This window comes from Limanda limanda, chromosome 11 (assembly GCF_963576545.1).
Source record: "Limanda limanda chromosome 11, fLimLim1.1, whole genome shotgun sequence".
In the NCBI taxonomy this organism is placed as follows: Eukaryota; Metazoa; Chordata; class Actinopteri; order Pleuronectiformes; family Pleuronectidae; genus Limanda; species Limanda limanda.
In genome coordinates, this window is record NC_083646.1 from 23,855,574 (window position 1) to 23,876,266 (window position 20,693).

At 41.8% G+C, this 20,693-nt stretch overlaps 2 protein-coding genes across 2 annotated transcripts; both read left to right on the top strand.

Annotated features, from left to right (window-relative positions):
- The first annotated feature begins 421 nt into the window (after positions 1-421).
- On the top strand, positions 422-12,430 carry LOC133013559 (zinc fingers and homeoboxes protein 1-like). Its single transcript, XM_061080536.1, has 8 exons — positions 422-831; positions 2,400-2,726; positions 2,832-3,295; positions 3,565-3,777; positions 4,306-4,521; positions 5,155-5,319; positions 5,440-6,648; positions 7,572-12,430. The coding sequence occupies exons 2-8, from the start codon at positions 2,513-2,515 to the stop codon at positions 7,845-7,847; spliced, it is 2,757 nt and encodes a 918-aa protein (XP_060936519.1). The 5' UTR covers positions 422-831; positions 2,400-2,512; the 3' UTR covers positions 7,848-12,430.
- A 1,866-nt stretch (positions 12,431-14,296) lies between these two features.
- On the top strand, positions 14,297-19,257 carry zgc:101716 (uncharacterized protein LOC492784 homolog). Its single transcript, XM_061081442.1, has 8 exons — positions 14,297-14,497; positions 15,428-15,529; positions 16,198-16,341; positions 17,244-17,294; positions 17,381-17,522; positions 17,671-17,806; positions 18,119-18,251; positions 18,387-19,257. Exons 1-8 carry the CDS (start codon positions 14,393-14,395, stop codon positions 18,561-18,563), a joined length of 990 nt encoding a protein of 329 aa, XP_060937425.1. The 5' UTR covers positions 14,297-14,392; the 3' UTR covers positions 18,564-19,257.
- Positions 19,258-20,693: the final 1,436 nt, after the last annotated feature.

Consider the following 20,693-nt stretch of genomic DNA (forward strand, 5'->3'; position numbering starts at 1 on the left):
TCTCAAGATGATCAATGAAAACAAACAATAGGAAGAAGGTTGACATAATGGACTGATTGGCATCATGGGACGGGATCAGGTGTGAGTGAAACTCAGCTGTGTGTCCTCATGTAGCTCCTGCTGCCGCTGCGCCGGGTCATGTGAGGACACGGTGGCAGGCAGCCCGGGACCAGCTCGCTGTCTCTCCCACAGCACACCGTGAGACACACTTCATGCCCCGGGTCTTTCTAAGACACACACACAGCTACACATGTGTCATATTTGACGTGTTATTGTGGTGAAATCCTGCGTATCTGAGCCAAAGTGTGCGAACTGAGCGAGCAGCGGGAGTCGCCGGGGAGTGACGTCAGGACGTATCACATTGAATGATGACGCCGTTTGATCATTAAAAAAAAAAAATCTGCCGTTAAAACATATCAGAATTAGGTCAGCGGAGTAAAACTGCGCCGACCGACACGTCTTTTCACCGAGGTGCGTGTGGTGGCTTGGCCGGAACAAAGGCGCCGGCCCCGTGGTGAATTTAGCTGCTCGGCCGGGGAGAAGACACGGAGGTGAGCGGTGCTCGGAGCCTCTGCAGACGGGAGCTGCTGTAGCCGCTGGACCGGTCCGTCTGTCCGCCTCCCTCCCTCCTCCTCCTCCGCTGGAAACCTGCGAGCCCGAGGAACGTGAGGGCGCCTGTTCGACCCGGCCACGGCGGGGCTGTGGAGGCTTATCCCCGGGGAGCGAGCCGGGAGAGACGCCGACGCACGGCAGCGACCAGGACCCAGGAAACTACCTCCTCGCCTCGTCTAGACAGCCCGGCAGCAGCACCATGCACACCCCACCAGTTCAGTAAGTTTACCGCCAGACGTGATCAATACTAATGACCGGCCCCGGCTAACACTGGCTACTTGGCCCACCCTCACATCCACGCTACACGCTGCTGCCTCCACACACGCAGGTTCATCTATCGGTCCAACGTTACTGAAATAATGGCGAATTATCTGCCACACACCTCCTAATGGCAGTGCTGCTTCAGCCCCATGCAAATGTGCGTGTGCATCGTAGCACAGCGCTGCTCACTTCATCACGATGAAGGCTAACAGCACACTGGTGCACCGCTGCCTCACCAGTGAACACCAGCACCTTTCGTTTGTAGCACATGTGTCAGTGAAGGAACCTGTGGTCATCAGTGAAGCTGGGTGACAACATAACAAGACATGAGTCAGTTATTTGTTGTCATCAGCCAGTGTGTGTGTGTGCAATCCAGACTAAGATTGAATGGTCATCTTGTATTTAAAGTGATTTTTGATCTTGTAATAGCAGTGTAATGATAGTGTCACTGTGAGGTCACTGTGCACAATACTCATGTGTGAGGGTAATACCTGGGCCCTGGTTTGTTTCTGTGGTCATTTTTGGTTAGTGATGTATAATGGAATATGTGTCATTTGTGCACAGCGTCAACTCAAATAGAAGCGGTTGACAGGAGACTCCTCAACAGGACATGATATGAACATCAAGGTCCTTATTATATGAGTTCAAATTGAGCTTATTCCCAAACAGATGAACAAAAACCAGTTAGCAAAGTGAGGTGGCTGCAGTCCTGAGTCAGGGGCCCGGGGGCCACACAATCAGGTCTTCTAGTGAATTCATATTGTCTTTATGGTTTTATACAACTTGTGTAATTTAAGGATCCCCCAAAAAAGTTTTCATGATTTTTTGTGTAGTTACCAAATTCTCCAGAGCTCAAGCTGGCGTATTTTAAGTATGTTTGTCAGCCAGCAGACAAACACCAAAAGTTTTTCCAGGTTTGATGAAAATGAGAATATGAGAATATTTATATATGATAAGCTGACATCAGCAAATGTTTTTTAGTGATTTTGCTTGACAGATGACAGACCTTTTGGTTGGTGCTGCTAATATCAAAGTATGTGAATAATCTTGAATATCGGTCAACCGACGGAAAAAGTAAGAGTAAAGTAATAATAAAGTAATTGTAGTGTTTTCACCAATTGCATTCCCTTGCCATGCCTTGTTGACGTAGTTATTAGAAATAATGTTAGTCTTAAAATCCTTAACCTTTAAAATCCACTTTATAACTCATTTACCATCATAGATTTTAGTAATGCTACAAATGTCAACAAGGCACTTATACAGAAGTACTGTATTAATGTATACTGATAAGTCTCAACAGTAAAACAGGTGAATGGTTTTAATGTTGTGGCAGATCAGTGTAGTTTTGATTGGCCAAGCAATAGCAACAAAATGAAAGTACAAAATACATTTTAAATCACTTTAGAGATGTTTCAGAATGAGGTTCAAAACAGGCCAAGGATATAAACCAATCAGGGTTCATACAGACTGTTTTTGTGACTTATTACACGTTTGACATCTGCAAATCTGTTTTGTTTCCTCCCCAGAGATAAACAATTTCACGAGTCTAGCGTGTGAACACAACCACCATGTGACCCTCAACACTTTAGCCACGGATCTTCCTTACACTGAGAAGAAGTAAATAGGCACTGGTTTCACGATGTCGAGCCGGCGGAAATCAACCACACCTTGCATGGTGCTGCCCTCTGATGTGGTGGAACAGGAAGAGGCGGAGGAGAAAACAGAGAGGACCAAGGATGAAGAGGTGATGGAGGAGGAGGTGGAGGGGAAGGTGAAGAATGGAGCAGAGGAGGGGCCGACTGCGGAGGAGCTGGGTCAGGCTGTCGTGGTCGTCCCCACGCCACCAGAGACAGGTAAGATTCATTTTGACATAAACTCCCATGTGTACGTGACTGAACAAACACCAGTGGGAAATATTTGTCACAATAAATGTTATGTTGTTGTTATTAATATTACAGATGAGCCCAGTGTCTCTACTGTAGAGGAGAGTGAGGTTCTTGATCCCTCACTGAAACGCAGCGCTACAAACCCTCCAGAGGATCCGACCAGCGATCAGCCGACAGAGGAGCAACAGTGTGAGGCGCCCGAGGAGGGAGGAGCAGACCCCGTGTCGGTCGCTGCCATTTCTGTCAGTAAGACACCCATCATGAGGTTGAAGACCAAGTCCGAACCCAAGAGGATCGCTGTGTCCCTGAAAGCGGCAGACGAGGCAGTGGACGGCTTTGGAGGAGGCGGTGAAGGAGAGGTGGGGGGAGAGCAGGAGCCCATTGAAGCTCCTCTGGGGCCGATGACACCTGTGGAGATGCTGCTGCACGACTCCATGAAGCTCGGAGGAAGTGGAATGCTTATCAGCCCGCCATCAGAGCAGCATAGGAAGTCATCCATTTTAAACCCTACAGTTCTGCCTCCTGGCCTGGCACAGGTAAAGACTCTTTTAATTATTAAAGATTTCAGTAAATTCATTTCAGCAGCACAGGACACTCCTTATACCCCTTTCCGTGTAAAATGAATATATCTCATAAGATGTTACAGGGGGGTCATAATGCTAGTTATCCTCAACATGGATGTTAGATGACAGTTTAAAGCTGGTAAATATCCATTGACACTTCTTCAGAACAGCAGGTTGCCAAACAGGGTGTGAGCACAACTCTCTGTATTTCAAATATCCCTCCTTCTCTTCCTGTGTCCCAGGTGCTGTCAGCTTTCCAGGCCCAGCAGAGTGCAGTGGCAGCAGCTGCAGCTCAGCCTCAGCTTCTGATTCCCCTCAGCAGCATCCCATCCTACAGTGCAGCCATGGACACCAACCCTCTGCTGGGCAGCACATACAAGAGGTTTCCTTACCCCTCGACGGCCGAGATCAGCAGCTTGGCAGCACAGACGCACTTCACAGAGGAGCAGATCAAGGTAGGAAAAAGTGTCGGACAAAGGATGTGGTGCTCGCACTCGTCTGTCTCTATAGAGCCTTTTAAACAGAGATCCTGTTAAGAAAACTTCTCATCATTCTACATGTGCTTGTTTACACTAAACCACACAAGCCAGCATCATGCTGACCCAATGTGTGACTGACATCAGCTAGCATGCCGGCATTCAGACATGTAACACATAAACATTAGACCCATGCTGGTGCAGCCTTTTACACAGATTTGAATGTGTGACTTCCTCCTCTGCCAGCATAAACAGCATATGCATCTTCCTGTAGCTGTGAAATTCAAGAACAACCTTTCTGCCTCGATCAGGATGTGTAAAAGGGGCTCCTCTTGTGATGTAACTCAAAAGGTTACAAGTAGAATATACTTATTCTGTATATTGTATTTAATTAAAATTAAAATTGTCACTTCGATTTTAATTAAGTGTGTGAATTGAATATAGTTAATAATGCCTTTTGGCTTATTTTGTAAAATAACTGAGCCATTGTACTTGATCTCCACCCAGGTGTGGTTCTCAGCTCAGCGGTTGAAGCACGGTGTCAGCTGGACTCCTGAGGAGGTGGAGGAGGCCAGAAGGAAACAGTTTAACGGCACAGTGCACACAGTGCCTCAGACCATCACTGTCATACCCGCTCACCAGCTCTCAGCTGCTGCCAACGGCCTGCAGTCCATTCTTCAGACCTGCCAGATAGTGGGCCAGCCCGGCCTGGTGTTCACACAGGTAGGTAAGGAAAGACAACGTGCCATGTCTACCAAGACTCGGCTTTGACCTTTGAATCAGGTCGGAAGCAGATTGATTTTAGTTGTATTTATTTTTGATTGAGAGAATATGTAAAACAACATTTTGTGCTGGACTCACATTTTTGTTGCGTCATGTTTGACGGTGGGCAGGCCTGAAGCTTGGTGCTGGCGTTCCTTTCGTGCTATGCTAGCTATTGATACAACGCTAAAGAGAAGTACACAGAAAATAAAAATCCACAACCAGGTTGACACACACCCAAAGAGACTGTTGTAATGCCACTGCACATTATACCAAAGATGTTCTGTACTGTATCTCGTGAACCCAGGTCTTGTATCTAACAAATGCAGAGTGAATAAGTGAACTGTTGAACTGAACTGGAGAATGTCATCTTTTCTCTTAACAGGCTGGCCTGATAGTGGTAGTAGTTTTGGTCTTTGGTCAGACTTGTATTTTTCATATTAGAGGAAAAGCAATCCTAACAAAAAAAGAGCCAGGTTTTTGGCCCTTTTCATTTCCAAAGTGTTTAAAGTAATAACCGATTAAATACTTCTCAGTCTGGATATATATATCGATATGTCATCCTCATATGTATAATTGTTGGACTCTTTGCAGGTTGGTCCAGGGGGCAACCTTCCAGTGACCAGTCCAATTACGCTGACAGTAGCAGGACTGCCCAGCCAGTCCCGGAGCTCCAGCAGAGTATCCTGCCAGCCCACCTCAATGAACAATGAGCTGAAACGAGCCACCACTGTCCAACCTCCCTCTCTGTCTCCACAGGTGAAGACAACCTTAAAGCTGGCTTTCAGACAAATATTTGTTTGGTATTGTGCTCTCATTGCTGTCAACAGACAAGTTATACATGTTTAACATAAAAACGTTTCCCCTTCTCTCTCTAAGGAGAACTCGGCCCTCTGCGCTGACACATTCAGTATGCGGCCTAAGAAGTCCAAAGAGCAGCTGGCGGAGCTGAAAGCCAGCTACCTGAAAAACCACTTTGTCACTGATGCAGAAATTGCGAGGCTCATGGAGATCACCAGCTTGACAAAGGGAGAGATCAAGAAGTGGTTCAGTGACACCCGGTACAACCAGCGCAACTCCAAGAACAGCAACGTCATTGTTTTCCACGATGGAGGGGGTCGAGGAGGTGGCAGCTGTAGTAGCAGTGCCACCATTGTTATTGACTCGAGTGATGATAACCCCACTTCTCCCCTTCCTCCCTACACACCTCCTGTGAAGGAGACACGACCCAAAACGTGGAACCCATTCCCAGACTTTACTCTGCAGAAGTTTAAAGAGAAGACACCTGAGCAGCTGGTGGTGCTGGAGGAGAGCTTTGAGAAGAGCATCAACCCATCAGATGAAGAACTGAGTCGCCTGAGGACAGAGACGAAACTGACGAGGAGGGAGATCGACGCGTGGTTCACTGAGAGACGAAAAATGGCATCTGTCAGCACCTCTCCAGATTCTTCAGACGGAGGGAAGATGGAGATGGAAGGAGCAAAAGCAGGAGAAAGAGGAGGAACCTCTTCGTCACCTTCCGCCACCTCGTCTCGTAGAGGTAGTCAAACGCCGCCTGGAGGTCGCAGTAGGAATCTACCCTCCACCAGCAGCAGCAGGAAAGACATGAAAGATAAGACTAAAAAGACTCCAGAGCAGCTCCACATTCTGAAAAGTGCCTTTGTGCGGACCCAGTGGCCCTCACCAGAGGAGTACGGCCAGCTGGCAGAAGAGAGCGGCCTTCCTCGGTCTTACATCGTCAGCTGGTTCGGGGACTCTCGCTACTCCTGGAAGAACGGAAACCTGAAATGGTTCTTTCAGTACCAGAGTGGTAACGTAGAGGGCGCGAGCATGGGAGGAGGAGGCACGAAAATGGGGAACAGCGGCGGCAGAAAAAGACGCGGCCGAAACCGTGGGTGGGGTCGTTCCCGAACCAGGAAGCAGCCGAGAAGGTCCGCCTCCTCCAGTGTAGATACTGACAGATCTCCCCCTGCGAAGAAATTCAAGACTGGGAGGGAGATCCTGAGGGAGTACTACCTGAAGCACCACTTCCTCAACGAGCAGGACCTGGATGAGCTTGTCACCAAGACCAACATGAGCTATGAACAGGTAATGTTGATTAGGAAGTGAGAAAAGAAGGACATGTATCACTCTGTTATAGTCAGCTGTCAACCAGGGCCCCATCTCCCTAAAGATCCTTAAAAGAACATTGGCAAGATCTTCTTGCAAAAATTTTATGTAAATATTGCAATTATTGTTTTTTTATATTTCTTTACTTATCTTGCAATTTTCATTTTCATTGAGAATTGGTTGGGAGGGGGTCGAGGATAATGTTTTAATTTGGGTATTATGACCGTAATCTAAGAATTTAGTTTTTCGTTTGCTTAGAATAAGCTCTTTATATTTTTCTAAAATGGACAAACCCAACCCTGGTTCTGCAGATGGTCTTGCACCTTTTTATGTTACATGAAGGCCACCGTACCTTCTCCTACACGCTCTGGAAGGGAAGGGTGAGGCGAGGGTTTTTCTGTTGCTTTTATTCTGCAACCTCACCACTAGAGGTCACTACATTCTGTTTCCTTATCCTACTTATGATTCCAGATGCAGCAGCTGAATGAATGTGCTCACTTTCCCAAACTGACTTTCACAAATCATGAATCTTAAAGTGCAACAAACTGAAAATGTTGTGATTTTATACAATAGTGCAGCTCATAGGCAGTTACTAAAGTGTGTTCATCATTATTTCCAACATCAGCGTTTGTAGCAACACTTCTTATAGTGATGGTTATCGGGAGATTGGCAGGATTTTAGAAACACTGAGGTCAGGATTTCATGTATCCAGCAGAACTCCAATCAAATAACTTATATTTAGTTGAAAAATAGGAATTTAAATAGGAGTTTAACCTACTTTCATCTCAATAACACAACTAAAAACCCTGAAATATCACTGATGACATGACCTTGGTGTCCTCAATAATATCTGCAACCCTGCTGTCGTCATTCTCTCACCGTGTTTCTCTCTTCCTGTAAAGGTGAGGGAGTGGTTTGCCGAGGTCCAGCGGCGCTTGGACGTAGGTGCAGATCCCTTCCAGGAGCCGGCTGCGGAAAGAGCGGAAGGAAGAGAGGAGGAGAGAGAGGAGGCGCAGGGAGAGGCGTCAGTGGCCCCCGAGGACCAGACCGGAACTAGGATGGGAGATGAAGAAGATGATGAAGAAGATGAGGAGGAGGATGCTGACGACACAGATGACAGTGAGGTTTGGGAACCATCGCGTAGTGTCAGGAAATCCTTGTCAGTTTCTGAAGACTAATGATTGTGGAAAGTGATGGTGAAACATTACAGAATGTTACAAGAGACCTGATCAATGCTGGAGGACAGTTAACCGAACCAAGTCTTTTTTTGCCACTGATTTTCCTTTGTACACATTAGCAAGGTTGATGAACTCTTTTTTCAAACTATTTCTGAATCATGTCTAGATGCAACTAAAAGATGGACCATAACTTTAACTCGCCCTTTCAACACTTATCTTATTAACTGTATGTGATGTGTCACAGTGTAGACAATAATTGTGAATACGAATACCATGAAGTGCAATCTTCAAGCTGAGCTAAAGATGAGAACTGATGAAACAGTTGCCCCAAAAGATGGTATATCCAGGCACACCCACACACCATTCTTCAGAAACAATTGATGAATACTGACTGTAAATTCATTATTTTTGGAGGAACTGACAGTTCCAATGTCCAGCATGCTCCTATTTAAATTTGCACTCCTTCATTGCTTAAATGAAGCCAATAAGGGAGATTTTATTTTTCACATTTATGCTGCATTTCCCTAAGAAGTAGTGTGTGATGCTGTTGTGAGCACAGGCCTAAATTTTCTAACTTTGATCGCCAGCATTATGAATGTTTTACTTGTGGTCCCAAACTAACTGCACACTGTTTTAACAAAGGTGCTTAAAAACGTATCACCAGATGTCACTGCTGAGCAATCTCCCTAATAATCCAGCATACATCTAATAGAGGAGCTGGTTGATTTGACACGTTAAGGCATGTTTTTTAAAGCACCTGTGAAGATCGACCAGGTTGTGTGAGCTGGAAATATTGGATTGATAATGACAGTGTAAATCAGGTATGTCATCTTCAAATGACAGGAAAAGTACCTTAACGCTGATGAATGCCAATGCCATGATGCTTTTAAACGCAGGATGTCTGCTCCAGTCTTCCCTTAAAAGTGACTCATTCGTCATTAACATTATCGCTATAGATTTTTAACTGAGCACCTACAGATCTGATGGAGGAATTCCACAGTATGTGTTAAATATGCACTGCTATTAATGTTTTTTAACAACACCTTCACCTTTTGATAGAACTCATCACGTGCTACTATCAACCTTTGGAAAGAGGTTATGTAAATTCATATAGCACGAGGCTTTTGTGCCAAAGCTGAATGTGTGGAGCAGCGTAGCTACAGTTTGAAGCGGAGGCCCTGATTGTTACCTAAATGATGAGGCAGACATGTAGGTCCAATGACATAAAAACAAACAGAACTATCCTTGCTGCAGCATTTCAATTAGAGTTTGCTTGTGGTGGGATTCTGATGGGATGGACTGTTTTTTTTGTTTCCAATGGGGATGCATGTAAATACAAGCACCAGCTGCAGCTCCAGTGTGAATTGAAAGTAAATCAATCCGCATGTTTTCCCCTTGACAAGACTGCTATCACCACCAAATCACCGACTTTTTGCCTTTAGGTTTGGGCTCATGTTAAAAATGAGGCCTGAGAATTATTGTTAGTCCTGACCCGTACTTTAAGAAGCACTGTTTAACAGTATTTTAAATAATAATCGGACTCCAATCTGCACTGAACAGAAGAACATGAAGCACCTAAACTAAACTTTTTAAAAGTTGCACTTTGTCCGCTTGTGTTCCCAGTGGACTAAATCCTGATTAGGCACCTTAATCTCTTATTAAACCATGAAATGGCTCTGAGAGACCAAATCTCTTTTGTATGATGTAGAACTGAACCAGTATTTTGCCTTTTTTATCCTTAGTGTGTTTTCAAGGGGAGGAATATTATCAATGTATCAACTTTTATAATAATATGTGTTATTTCATATTTGGATGTTCATATGGCTCAAAAGAAAATAGTAGAACAATCACCTACCACTTTGTTTTGCTAAATTGCACAATTTGAGCCCAGTTTTTAACCATCTGTCCCTTTGAAAATGCGCGTGTGTTACATTTGTTGTTATGTTTTTATTGTTGGCTTTAAATTATGGGAATTGTCTCCTATCTCTCCTTCTCTGCTCTCACATGCCCCTGTCTGATTCAACCACTTTCATCCAGGCCACTTTTGTAAAATAAATGCCTAGTTTTCATGTGCACTTCCTGAAACATGTCCCTGTAAATGTTGGCAGTATCCTGCTGGTTTCCTGTCTCTGAAATGACAGGGCTGTAGGGACGACTTCACAAGAACTGAAACCAATCAGAAAATTCAAAAAGGACTTTTCTTGGAAAAATACATTTCTCTCATTGAGGGAATCATGATATCTGAAGGAACAGCACAGCATTCCCTCTGTGGTGGGAAGTCTACCAAATAACGCTCCTCTTTCCAGCTGTTTTCTTTGTGCTGTACTGCATCAAGAGGACAATGGACTGAAAACTGTCTCGACTACAGTTGTTCATACACAGGGGAGAGACTCTGATGAAGCTTTGCAGATAAACCTATGTGCCTACATGGCTCGTATACTTGTTTGAACACAATTTCACCAACATTCGACAAAAGATGACAAAAGAATTTGTGAATTTGTGAACCAGTGAGTGATTCTTTGGCGAGGCTTGTTCAAACGAAGGTGTGATGCATGACCGAGCTCTGCTTTCTGCTGATGCTAAAAGATGCCTAAATACTCTGAAGTTGACATTGGAAACTTCTGTTTTAAGTCCTTAAAGAAATAACCTTGGTGTTTTGAATTTTGTTCTGTTTTAATAAGCACTTGTCACATACCAAATGTTGGTACCTGAGTGTCGCAACTGGAGGAGAGCTGAAACTGCTTTGTTGTGATGTGACAAGCGCAAATAACAAGTTACAGATTCAAAATGCCGAGGTCAACCTATTGTCTAATACTGCATGCAATAACTAAGATGAACAACTGCTCATTTTGTACATACATTATTTTGGGTTGGTATACTTGGCACAGTATAAGCCTAATCTAGGATTTCACTAGTTAGTTTTGAATGATTAGGTTGACTAGTACAATCATGGACCTTTCTCTGTTAAAAATATTTTCGAAAAACATTTTTTTTCGATCATCTACTCTAGAATGTTTACTTTCAGTGCTTTGCTTTGGATTTTGTAGTCTCAGCAATTGAGGTAATTCTTTGGCAGCCATTTGTAACCGTTTGAATCCTTGTACTTTGTGTGCTAATTTTGTACACATTCTACTTCTTTTATTTCTGAGGTTAGGCTTAATTCTGTATCCGGGTATCCAGCCCACAGTCTTTTACAGTGTGCTCTTTCTTTACTGTTATTTTGTATCTAAAGAAACTGTGTCATTACAACTCTGTCCAGACACCAATGGATTGCTTGTTAACAATACTGACTCATACAATACGTACAGCAGACTAGTGTTTTTGAAATAGAATCTGTTTTAGAGTTCAACCAGTGTTTAGCCAGAGTGGCTTTTTGACACTTTGGTTGCAAAAAATATAAAATCACATCTCAAAAGAAAAGACATGCTCCTGCAAAGATAGCATTTTCGTAGTACGTGGGAGTTTTTTTGTTTGCTTGATAATATGTCAATCTTAAAATTAAGATATATTACATAGGACAAAGACTATTTTAAATGTTGAGCAACACTTAAACTTGCTTTGAGAGGCACTCCGTTAATATTGCACGTAAAGTTCTTTGAATGTTGCCTTTTTTTGTTGTGGAGGGGAAAATAGAAAACAACCCTGACATATTGATGTCATTGGGGTCATCTCAGATTTGTCTTGAAACCAGAGTAAGTCTAATGAAAGACTTGTCTGCTGCCTTATGGGAAATGTAGGATTCCAGTGATTTTGGACCTTGTTGTATCTCAGTGTCTGCTGCCCAATTTTGAACCATTCTTTTTAAAACCAGTGTCTCTCAAGTAGCTGAACTTTATGGAAAAAATGTCCCTATAATGACCTGATGTTTTGTAACAATACTGTAACATAATGACAGTTATCCTGATATGAGGTTAATGAGAAGAGTATTGTAATAGTATTAGATCAGGAAATTAGGTTTTCAAATATTTCCCTCAGTTCTGTTGATGTGTCTCTTCTCTGAGTTGTGATTTTATATCCTCCTCTCTTCCTGTATCCCAGTATTCCTGTGCAGTAGAGCTTATATTGTGATCTGAGTAGTTTACCTGCTGTCCTATTATACTCATATGTCATATCTGTATGCTTCGCTATACTTCTGCTTAGTCCTCACTCGTTTTCTGTATTTAGACAAGTAGTTGGTTGAATGTTTCTTATGCAATCAGAGATTCAAATGTTTTCACTATATAGCAGCTAGCTTTTTGGTTAAAAAAAATGCATCCTGTCAGAATTGTAATACACTGTACGTATGAATAGTTTTTTTTTATTCATTTACTGTGGACTTTCCACCTTCTCTTTTTTTAATCTAAGTTTATCTGCTGACAGTTTTTACCCCAATTTATTTGCTTCCAATGGGCTTGATTTGATTCTCTTTGTTCCTGCTTCAATACAGTGTACATCTCCAGACCTGTTCAGAGAGTGATGACAGTGATCTCTCCGCTCCTGTATTAAGTAACAGTTGTTTCCATAGACACAGATACTGTAGGAAGAACCCAAAGGTCTAACTCCATGCTCTGCTTTAATAAATGGGTGTGTTAATTTAAAGACAACTGATATTTATTGTGCCTTTTTCAAGTGATTACACCCCTGATTTGAACTGATATTGAGTCTTTTTGTACCAGGTTTTCTAAATAAGCTGTAGTTTGAGTCGTGTAAAATCCCACTATGTACTGGTTCATCTTAACCAGTACACCTGATGGATGACTGGAGGAGGAGATTCTGGGATTGATGTACTTGAGGGGGGACTTTTTGCAGATAATTGTTCTGTCTACAACCTTCATGAACAAGCTCTGCAACCACACCGTTCAACATGGGGTTTTTCTGTGTCTATGGAAGGGACTTTCCCATCTACACTCTGCCCATGTGTCTGAAACTTGTTCTGTCAGAAACTTTGATTAGACGTGATGTGCGATCGCCTCTGCAGGTTTGCTCCAGAGACCTAAGCAGACTTTGTGGCTTCCCTGCAGTCATCAACTTGAAGCGACCGCCTGTGAGGCAAAACAGTTTGTGCAATTTTAATTTAATATCCTGGCGGTAATTGGGGCGCTGGTTTGATTTTTAGCTTGATTTAAAAAAAAAAAAAAAAGATTTATATTTTATACTTGTTTGAGGACAAACCCCAATAAATTGTGATCAAAAGATGTGCACTTGTGAGCACTATTTTGCATTTTTTGCTTTAAATGTGATGTGAGGCAGTAAGATTCAGAGCAGAAAGAACTGCATAGAGTCCTGTTCAAATCCTGTGAGTAAGTCATCATTTGGTACCTTTTCTATGATGTTGCAAAGAATCTCATCAAAACCTCAGAGATTAATTTATCATCACTGAGTTATTAGTATTAATGGTGTTTTTAATAAACCGTCAGTGATGCAGTGTCTGTTTTTTTTGTCAATAAGGGGAACAAGTTTACATTCAATTAATTTGAAGAAGTCATGCTGAATCTTTTATTTATCTTAGATGTATGATACAAATTTGTGCAACTTAACAGAAATTCAATGCTCGCACACAAAATCAAATGTAAGACAGGGCTGCAAAATGAGAAGAGTGGATGGAATAATGAAAGCCGCACAATACAAATTAGTTGTTTATGAAGAGAACTTGGTATGTACTAGAGGATGAGTATTTTGTGTTTAGTGTAGTATTACCAAGCAATCATCAGATGTTGCCAGTAACTTTCATTTAACTGAAATAAATAAAAAAGCAGATTTCTAATATAATCGTCAGCTCATGCTTTCGTTTGGACGTGTGACAGTGAGGGACTTCTCTGATATGAAGTGATGGGTTCAGGCCAAGTGAGTTCCTCTCTCACCCGGGTTTAAACATTGACTACAACAAAACAGAGTTTTAATCACAGCTTTTGTGTACTCTCTGTGTTGAGTCATATATGCAGTAAGGAAAAAAATATTACAAGAAACATAAACTGCAATTTATGGTGATTCAGCATGAAATTTTAAAATGTCACAAAGTGATTCAAGCACATTAAGGATTTGTCTTTTCTATTCTCTCTTTACTATACTTGGCATTTTAACAGTTGATTATATAAACTCTGATAAATTCTGAAATATTTGAGATGTGTACAGTAATTACAAAAATTAAATGCTATTTCATGTTAATTTGATTTCCTCTGACTAAATTTGTGTTCTATACATACGCTGATATAAAAAAACTTCTACAGGAAATACGTGTATGAAAGTTCTGTTATGGTCCACGTGTCAGTGTGTATTATGGGTTGGGGGTAGACAGTGTTTGCAGTCTTCGTTCTTGGGTATGTCAGTGTCCAATCAAATGTAAGTTAAGGAGATATTTATATGTGATCTGTTGCTGATTGAGCTGCATATTTTCCTGTCGGAACCTTCAGCCCGGAACTATTGTCAGTGGACATTGTGTCAGTCATACCGTTTACAGTGATGGACAGCGTACCCACGAGTGTGTAAACTTCACTTGTATCCTCTGAAGTTCGGGTCCTAGACATATACTGTCTAGAAAAAGGCACTGGAGTGTTCTCCAGGTCCGTATGGAGCTTTTCGGGAGCACGTTTGACGACTCAGTGTTTGCGGAGGCGAGAGGCCGAGTGTGTGTGTCTCCTTCTTCATACAACGCTAAACTGTGTGAACCAGAGGTGAGTGCGTCCGACTCTAACCAACCAAACCAGGCAGGTTAACGCTGGTTAGTCCTGAAGTCAGGACTCAGCACTGTCAGGAAGATTCAATGACGAGTGGACAATATAAACAGGTGTAAATAAACTGTGATGGTAGCCTGTCAACAATAGCCTTCCAATCAATGCTAGCAAACATTCGACTGCTTACGTACCTGCTTCCACTAACCTGTTAACGTTAGCCTACCAACGTTAGCCTGTCAATACTAGCCTGATAATTATTACTTGCTAACATTGGACTGCTGAAGTACCTGCTATCGCTAGCCTGCCAACATTAGCTTGCTAATCATTGCCAGCTAATACAAGACTGCTGAAGTACCTGCTATCATTAGATTGACAACGTTAGCCACCGCTACATCAATAAGGCGACCTCCCATCAGAATAATTCTTTGAATATTTGTAAAGGTTTCGTAAAGAACGATGTGGTTTCTTTACGACAAACTTAAAATAATAATCAAATGTAACAAAAATGATATAATATCAATATCACTTTTTTGTTTTATTGAATACTGTTCTGTATAATTTGTACCAGATTTGTACCAAATACTTTATATATTCAGCAGTTTTCCATAAATGAGTTAAGATATTGTCAGGCTGTAAAATCGAGAGAACATGCAAGCTAGCTGTTAAACATTAAAGCTGGATCAAAGTGTATTTCTCCATGCTGCTCTATATGTATGTGTGATCATGTTAACTTGGTCCTAGTGTGTCTTATTTGTTGAGTAAGTATTGTGTTTGTTCTTTGGTTCAGTGACACTTTCTCATGCTGCATGTGTGGCTTAGTTTATTGTACAATGTGTAAAAGTCCAGAGCATTCTCCACCAGTCAATGATAAGTGCCCCCTAATTACTCAAGTGTTTTTATATTATTTTCCTTTGTCTTGCTCCTCTGCAGTGGTTTTGTGACAGCGCTGCTCTCGATACAGACGATGCCCTGGAAAAACAGAAAGTTTACAAGTTCAGAGGTGACTTGGCAGTGAGACAGGAGAACTATCAGGTTGGTGTTTGGTTAATCAATCATATCGAACCTCAGACCAATGCAAATCTCCTGTTTCACACAGAATATCTAAAAAGTTAGTGGCCAGAAAATCTGAGGATTTGAATTTATTCTCCTTAAGCATTCTGAGTTTATTTACATCAAAACTGTTGTCATGAACCAGTATTGAAGCATTTACATGATGCTGCTTCTTTCTGAAAACTAAATAGTGACAATTTTTAAATCATAATCAATAGGATGTCAGTGGTACAACTTCTGCCGTGTATCCATAAGAGCACTGAAGGTTTTCATCACTTTTTAATTAAGGTTATGATAGTACAGAAAACTATCTGAAGACCTGAAATAAGATCAAACCAGATTAAGTTGTTGGAATAGTAAACATTTTTGTAAACTGCTATATTTTTACAAAACACTGCTATGTAACCATGATGTGTGATTATGCACACATACACACGCAATGATCAGATATTAACTAAATTAATTTTTCTGTGATTTCACAGTAACGGTACCAAAAAAGCTGCTTGGAACAAATGAAGTTGTTGACTGGACTCATAGTCGCTGCCACATGATAACCTTTTCTCTTGATTCAGTTCAGACAAGTGTTCCATTGTCCACTTTGACGTGTAGTGTGTTGTTGTGTTTCTGTTCTCATGGTGTGGTGGGTATAGAAAGCCCTGGAAGCATACAGCTGCTGCCTCGAGTGTCTCGCTGACAACAACTTGACCATCAGAAGAGATGTCATGGAGGGAATGGCCCGATGCTGCACCACACTGGGACAGAGAGACAAGGCTCTGCACTTGGCTGACTTACTGGTAAGTCACCTGTGAGATTTTCTTGTGAAGAGTTATCCATGTAGCACAGTGTGGGTCTGTAACCTGCTGTGTTTGTGAATTCAATCAAGCAGCACCACATTGCAGACTCATCTGTCCCCTAAATATAGTTTTCGTTATTTTTAATTAAGATCCTTAAATTATAAAATGAGAAATCACTTAAAATATAAAAATTAAAAAAAACTTATTTTGCAATGTTAAAGAAAAGCAATGTAATCAGCCCCCTGATCTGTATCTGCCACAAAATGTAAGGGTTCTTCCCTGATCCATCACATCCATCCACCCAGTTTCATAGAAATCTGCTCTGTAGTTTTAACTCAATCCTGCAAAATATAAAATATCAAACGAAAAAACATAGGCAGTGGTACTTATACATTTAAGACAAATCCTACACAAAATTCCTAGTTATTAAAAAAACCTATTTTTTTCAAGCAGCCAGTTACTTTTCACGTTAATCATTTGTTTTTTCCGCAACAATATCATGCAAGTAAACTCATCAAATCTCAAAGCTCCTTAACACAGCCTTTATTTCTCAATGACTTTAGCTTTATGAGCCAATAACGTTTGTGCTTTAATGTGTGTCCGGAAGCTCCAACATTAGTCTGCCTTCAAACAGCTGGAACATCTTTAATAATTCAATATACCACATCTGTTTATTGTCAGCCCTCTGGTTTAAACTGTCCACCAGTGTCAGTGTTGCAGCCTTTGTCTTCAGAGGTGTTTCTTTCATGCAGAATGTGACATTATAATAACCCTAATACATCTAAAGTTGATCAGATGTTCTCTGAAGAAGTCAGGTGCATTTCAGTGTTTAATAAAATATCAGTAAGAAATGGGTCGAAAAGTTTGTAGTTGGTAGTAATTTTTACAACTTCTCTCTCCAGAGGAAAGAAGCCTCCAACACCAGTCACCTGACCAGCCTCCTGCTGCTGAAGGTCAGCATCATTCAGAACACACACATACACACACCTGTAAATGTAATAACAAAGTTATGTAATAGACATTACATCTTTTATTACAGGTCAGCATCTACCAGCATTTTGGAGCCATGGAATCAAAGATGTCATGTCTCCAGCAGCTGTGCAGCCTGCTGCCCTTTAACCCCTGGAACTGGCTCAACCTGGGTCAGATGTGTCTGCAGCTGCTGGAGAACAGACCCACAAGTATGTTGGACTTCATCTCATTGAATACCCATATCATTTCTTAAGTCAGTTATGCAGTAGTTTTTTTTTTTTTTGCTATATATAAATAAACAATCTTTTTCTGTTGTCTATACACTTACATATGGGTAATGTTATTTACCTTCACTAGGTTTATGTTCCTCTGAGAGGTGTGAATCAGTAGAGGAGAAGAAAGATGGAGAGACTGAGGAGATACAGGAGGAGGCAGCAGAGATGGATGAGGACAGACTCCGACTCAAAGCTTGCACTTGTTTCGTCAGGACGAGGTACACTGTTTACTGTTTACACACTGTACGCCACATACACACAAAATATCAACCATTCTAAAAAAGAAGTAGGAACAAATACCACTAGAAACATATTGTAATAGTTGAAAATCATCATGTTTTGTGTAATTCAATAAACATTCATTTATTTACGAGGGATTCTGGAATTGAGGATATTTCTTCAACTTTTGATCAGTTGTCCCTTACACTCATGAAAATGCAGGACCCGAGATCTGTCCAACTATCGCAGGGCGGATGATACCAGGTCTGAACAGGGCCTTAATGTCTCCCTGCTTGTTTTATCTCCCTCAGACTCGTGTTGAGAATCCTCCGGCAGCAGCAGTCCTCCTTTGTGTTGCAGCGCAGTGAACGTGTCCTACAGACGACAGATGACGCTCTGCAGCGGCTAAATCCTAAAGAATCAACACTGCAGACTCTCACTGAGGTGAGCACGCAATACGAACACACACCGTGTCAAGACCTGATATATATGAAGTTAATGTCAGTCTAGTTGAAAGGTCACTGACTTAAAGACAGCAGACAGTTTTACAGAATTCAGTGTCTTTCTTTGATTTCCCAGGTGATGTCAGAGGACCTGATCCCAGACAAGATGAGGGAGGACTACCAGGATGGAGAGAGTCTGGCCAGTGTATGTGTGCAGAGCTTCAGAGAGCGCTGGTGGGACAAGATCTTACTGACTGGTGTGTTAGAGACTCACGAAAGTCTGAGTCAGACAGAGACGGACACTGGCTCCTGATGTTGAATGTTTACAGACGGGACTGAAGACCACACTGAAGACGGCTCAGCCGCTGATAGATCCCATCAAAGAGTATCAGACACAGACTGAATGAACTGAAAGTCAGATCCTGGGCCTCATGATCACTTAATGTCTGTAAATCACTACTCAAGCTCAAACGTTTACTTTTGGTCATTTATAATGTAAATAAAGACGGACACATCTCCACTTCCAGATTCAAACGCTGCCATCTTGTGCATTTGGAGCCAGAGTCTGCGCAGTAGTGATCAGCGGATGAAGTTCTGTATCCAGGTCCCATTGATAAACATGCTCGACCAATCACGTGTCAGTTTCCCCACATTTATATGACATAAAATCAGTATTCAAATCAAACTCTCTGGAAACATGTACATACATCAGTGTTATAACCTAAAAATACAGAAACTACCTTTTGAGAAAAATTAATTTGATGTTTTCATTAAATATGAATTTAGCTCCATAACCCATCTGCTAACATGGTGGAGAAGTGTTTTCCATCCTCTTTGTACTGTGTGAGATGTTATGACAGTGATTGTGTTCAGCATTGAAGTAAGAAACAATGTCAGACATTTAAGCGGTTGAATGTCTAAATCGTTCATCAAACATTAAAATTGTTGATGTTTATTTTGTTATTGTTTTTGTAGCTGAAATATTAAAACTATTATTAAAACACAAACGTTTATGTTACATGTCTCATCTCAGGACTTGACTGGAGTTCGTCCCATTCAGGTTTTTTGACAACACTAAGCTGCCTGAGCAGCTGACCAACTAACTGAAAACCCATTTGAGGAGAGTTGAGGAGTAAAACACAAACACTTTGAATATTCTATTAAATCTCCTTTAATGAGAAAGTGCAAACATGATCAGTGTCTCCACACAGCATGATGCAAAAACACAGGAAGAACACCTGGAGAAGTATTTAAACCTGATCCAGAGTCAGTGAAAGACTCTCGGTCAGAGCCACGTCTCATACAATCAGTGTCACCGACTGGTCTTACTATCACCACCACAGCTGGAAGCAATGCCAAGGTTCATGAGTCTAACACTCCACATGCTACAGACCCCACACACAGACAGCAAAGAACTGTATGTTATCAGTCAACTCGAGGACTTTTCTTTCTTCTCTTCCTTTCTTTCAAACAACACAATGGAACCACTCACCCAACCTCAAACTGAAGATGGAACTGATAATCATAGACACTGTCTCCTCCTACATCACAGCAAAAACAGGCAAAGACAGGCCTTCAGTTCCCTTTGACTCATTCAAGAGGACACACCTCTGGATTCCAAACCACGTCTCCTTTCTCTGAGCCTGGAGACTCTTTGGGTGGGTGCACCAAAGCAGACATCAATAGCCATGGGAACTGGGCTCCAGATGCACCGGGCTCTACTCCCATGCAGATACAGGGGCCAAGATGAATCTACAGCCCCACACTGCCCACAAGATGAATCTACAGCCCCACACTGCCCACATCCAGGCTGGTGGCTCGAGCTCCACTGCCAGACACAGCTCCTTCGACACCACCTACGGGACGGGACAGAAGACGTTGGGACAGCCAGGCTGGAGGCCAGCTCCTTCAAACATGAATACTTCACTGAGAAGAAGCAAGAGCTTTACTGAGGGACTCACTGCATGTAAAGGAGTTGGACTAAATCCAACAGGACCAAGAGCTGACAGAAATCCACTGACTGTGGAGGTATTAAACATACACACACACACTATACAGATTTACTTTTAACTAAACTGTATCAGGATCAATAATTTTAGAGCAACAAAACAAAAATGAGGCATTAGAGTAGTCTCTGATTAGACATGAAAAATATTCTTTATCCATCTGTCCATTTCTCCATTTCTCCATCTGTCCGTCGATCTGTATATCTATCTATCTATCTATCTATCTATCTATCTATCTATCTATCTATCTATCTATCTATCTATCTATCTATCTATCTATCTATCTATCTATCTATCTATCTATCTATCTATCTATCTATCTATCTATCTCTCAATCATTCAATCAATCAATCAATCAATCAATCAATCAATCAATCAATCAACCAACCAACCAACCTATCTATCTATCTATCTATCTATCTATCTATCTATCTATC

Coding starts and splice junctions, on each gene's coding strand:
- zgc:101716 (XM_061081442.1), top strand. CDS start 14,393: ATGGAGCTTTTCGGGAGCACGTTTGACGACTCAGTGTTTGCGGAGGCG. Junction 14,498..15,427: donor CTAAACTGTGTGAACCAGAG/GTGAGTGCGTCC, acceptor GCTCCTCTGCAG/TGGTTTTGTGACAGCGCTGC. Junction 16,342..17,243: donor TGCACTTGGCTGACTTACTG/GTAAGTCACCTG, acceptor TTCTCTCTCCAG/AGGAAAGAAGCCTCCAACAC.
- LOC133013559 (XM_061080536.1), top strand. CDS start 2,513: ATGTCGAGCCGGCGGAAATCAACCACACCTTGCATGGTGCTGCCCTCT. Junction 4,522..5,154: donor CCGGCCTGGTGTTCACACAG/GTAGGTAAGGAA, acceptor GACTCTTTGCAG/GTTGGTCCAGGGGGCAACCT. Junction 5,320..5,439: donor CTCCCTCTCTGTCTCCACAG/GTGAAGACAACC, acceptor TCTCTCTCTAAG/GAGAACTCGGCCCTCTGCGC.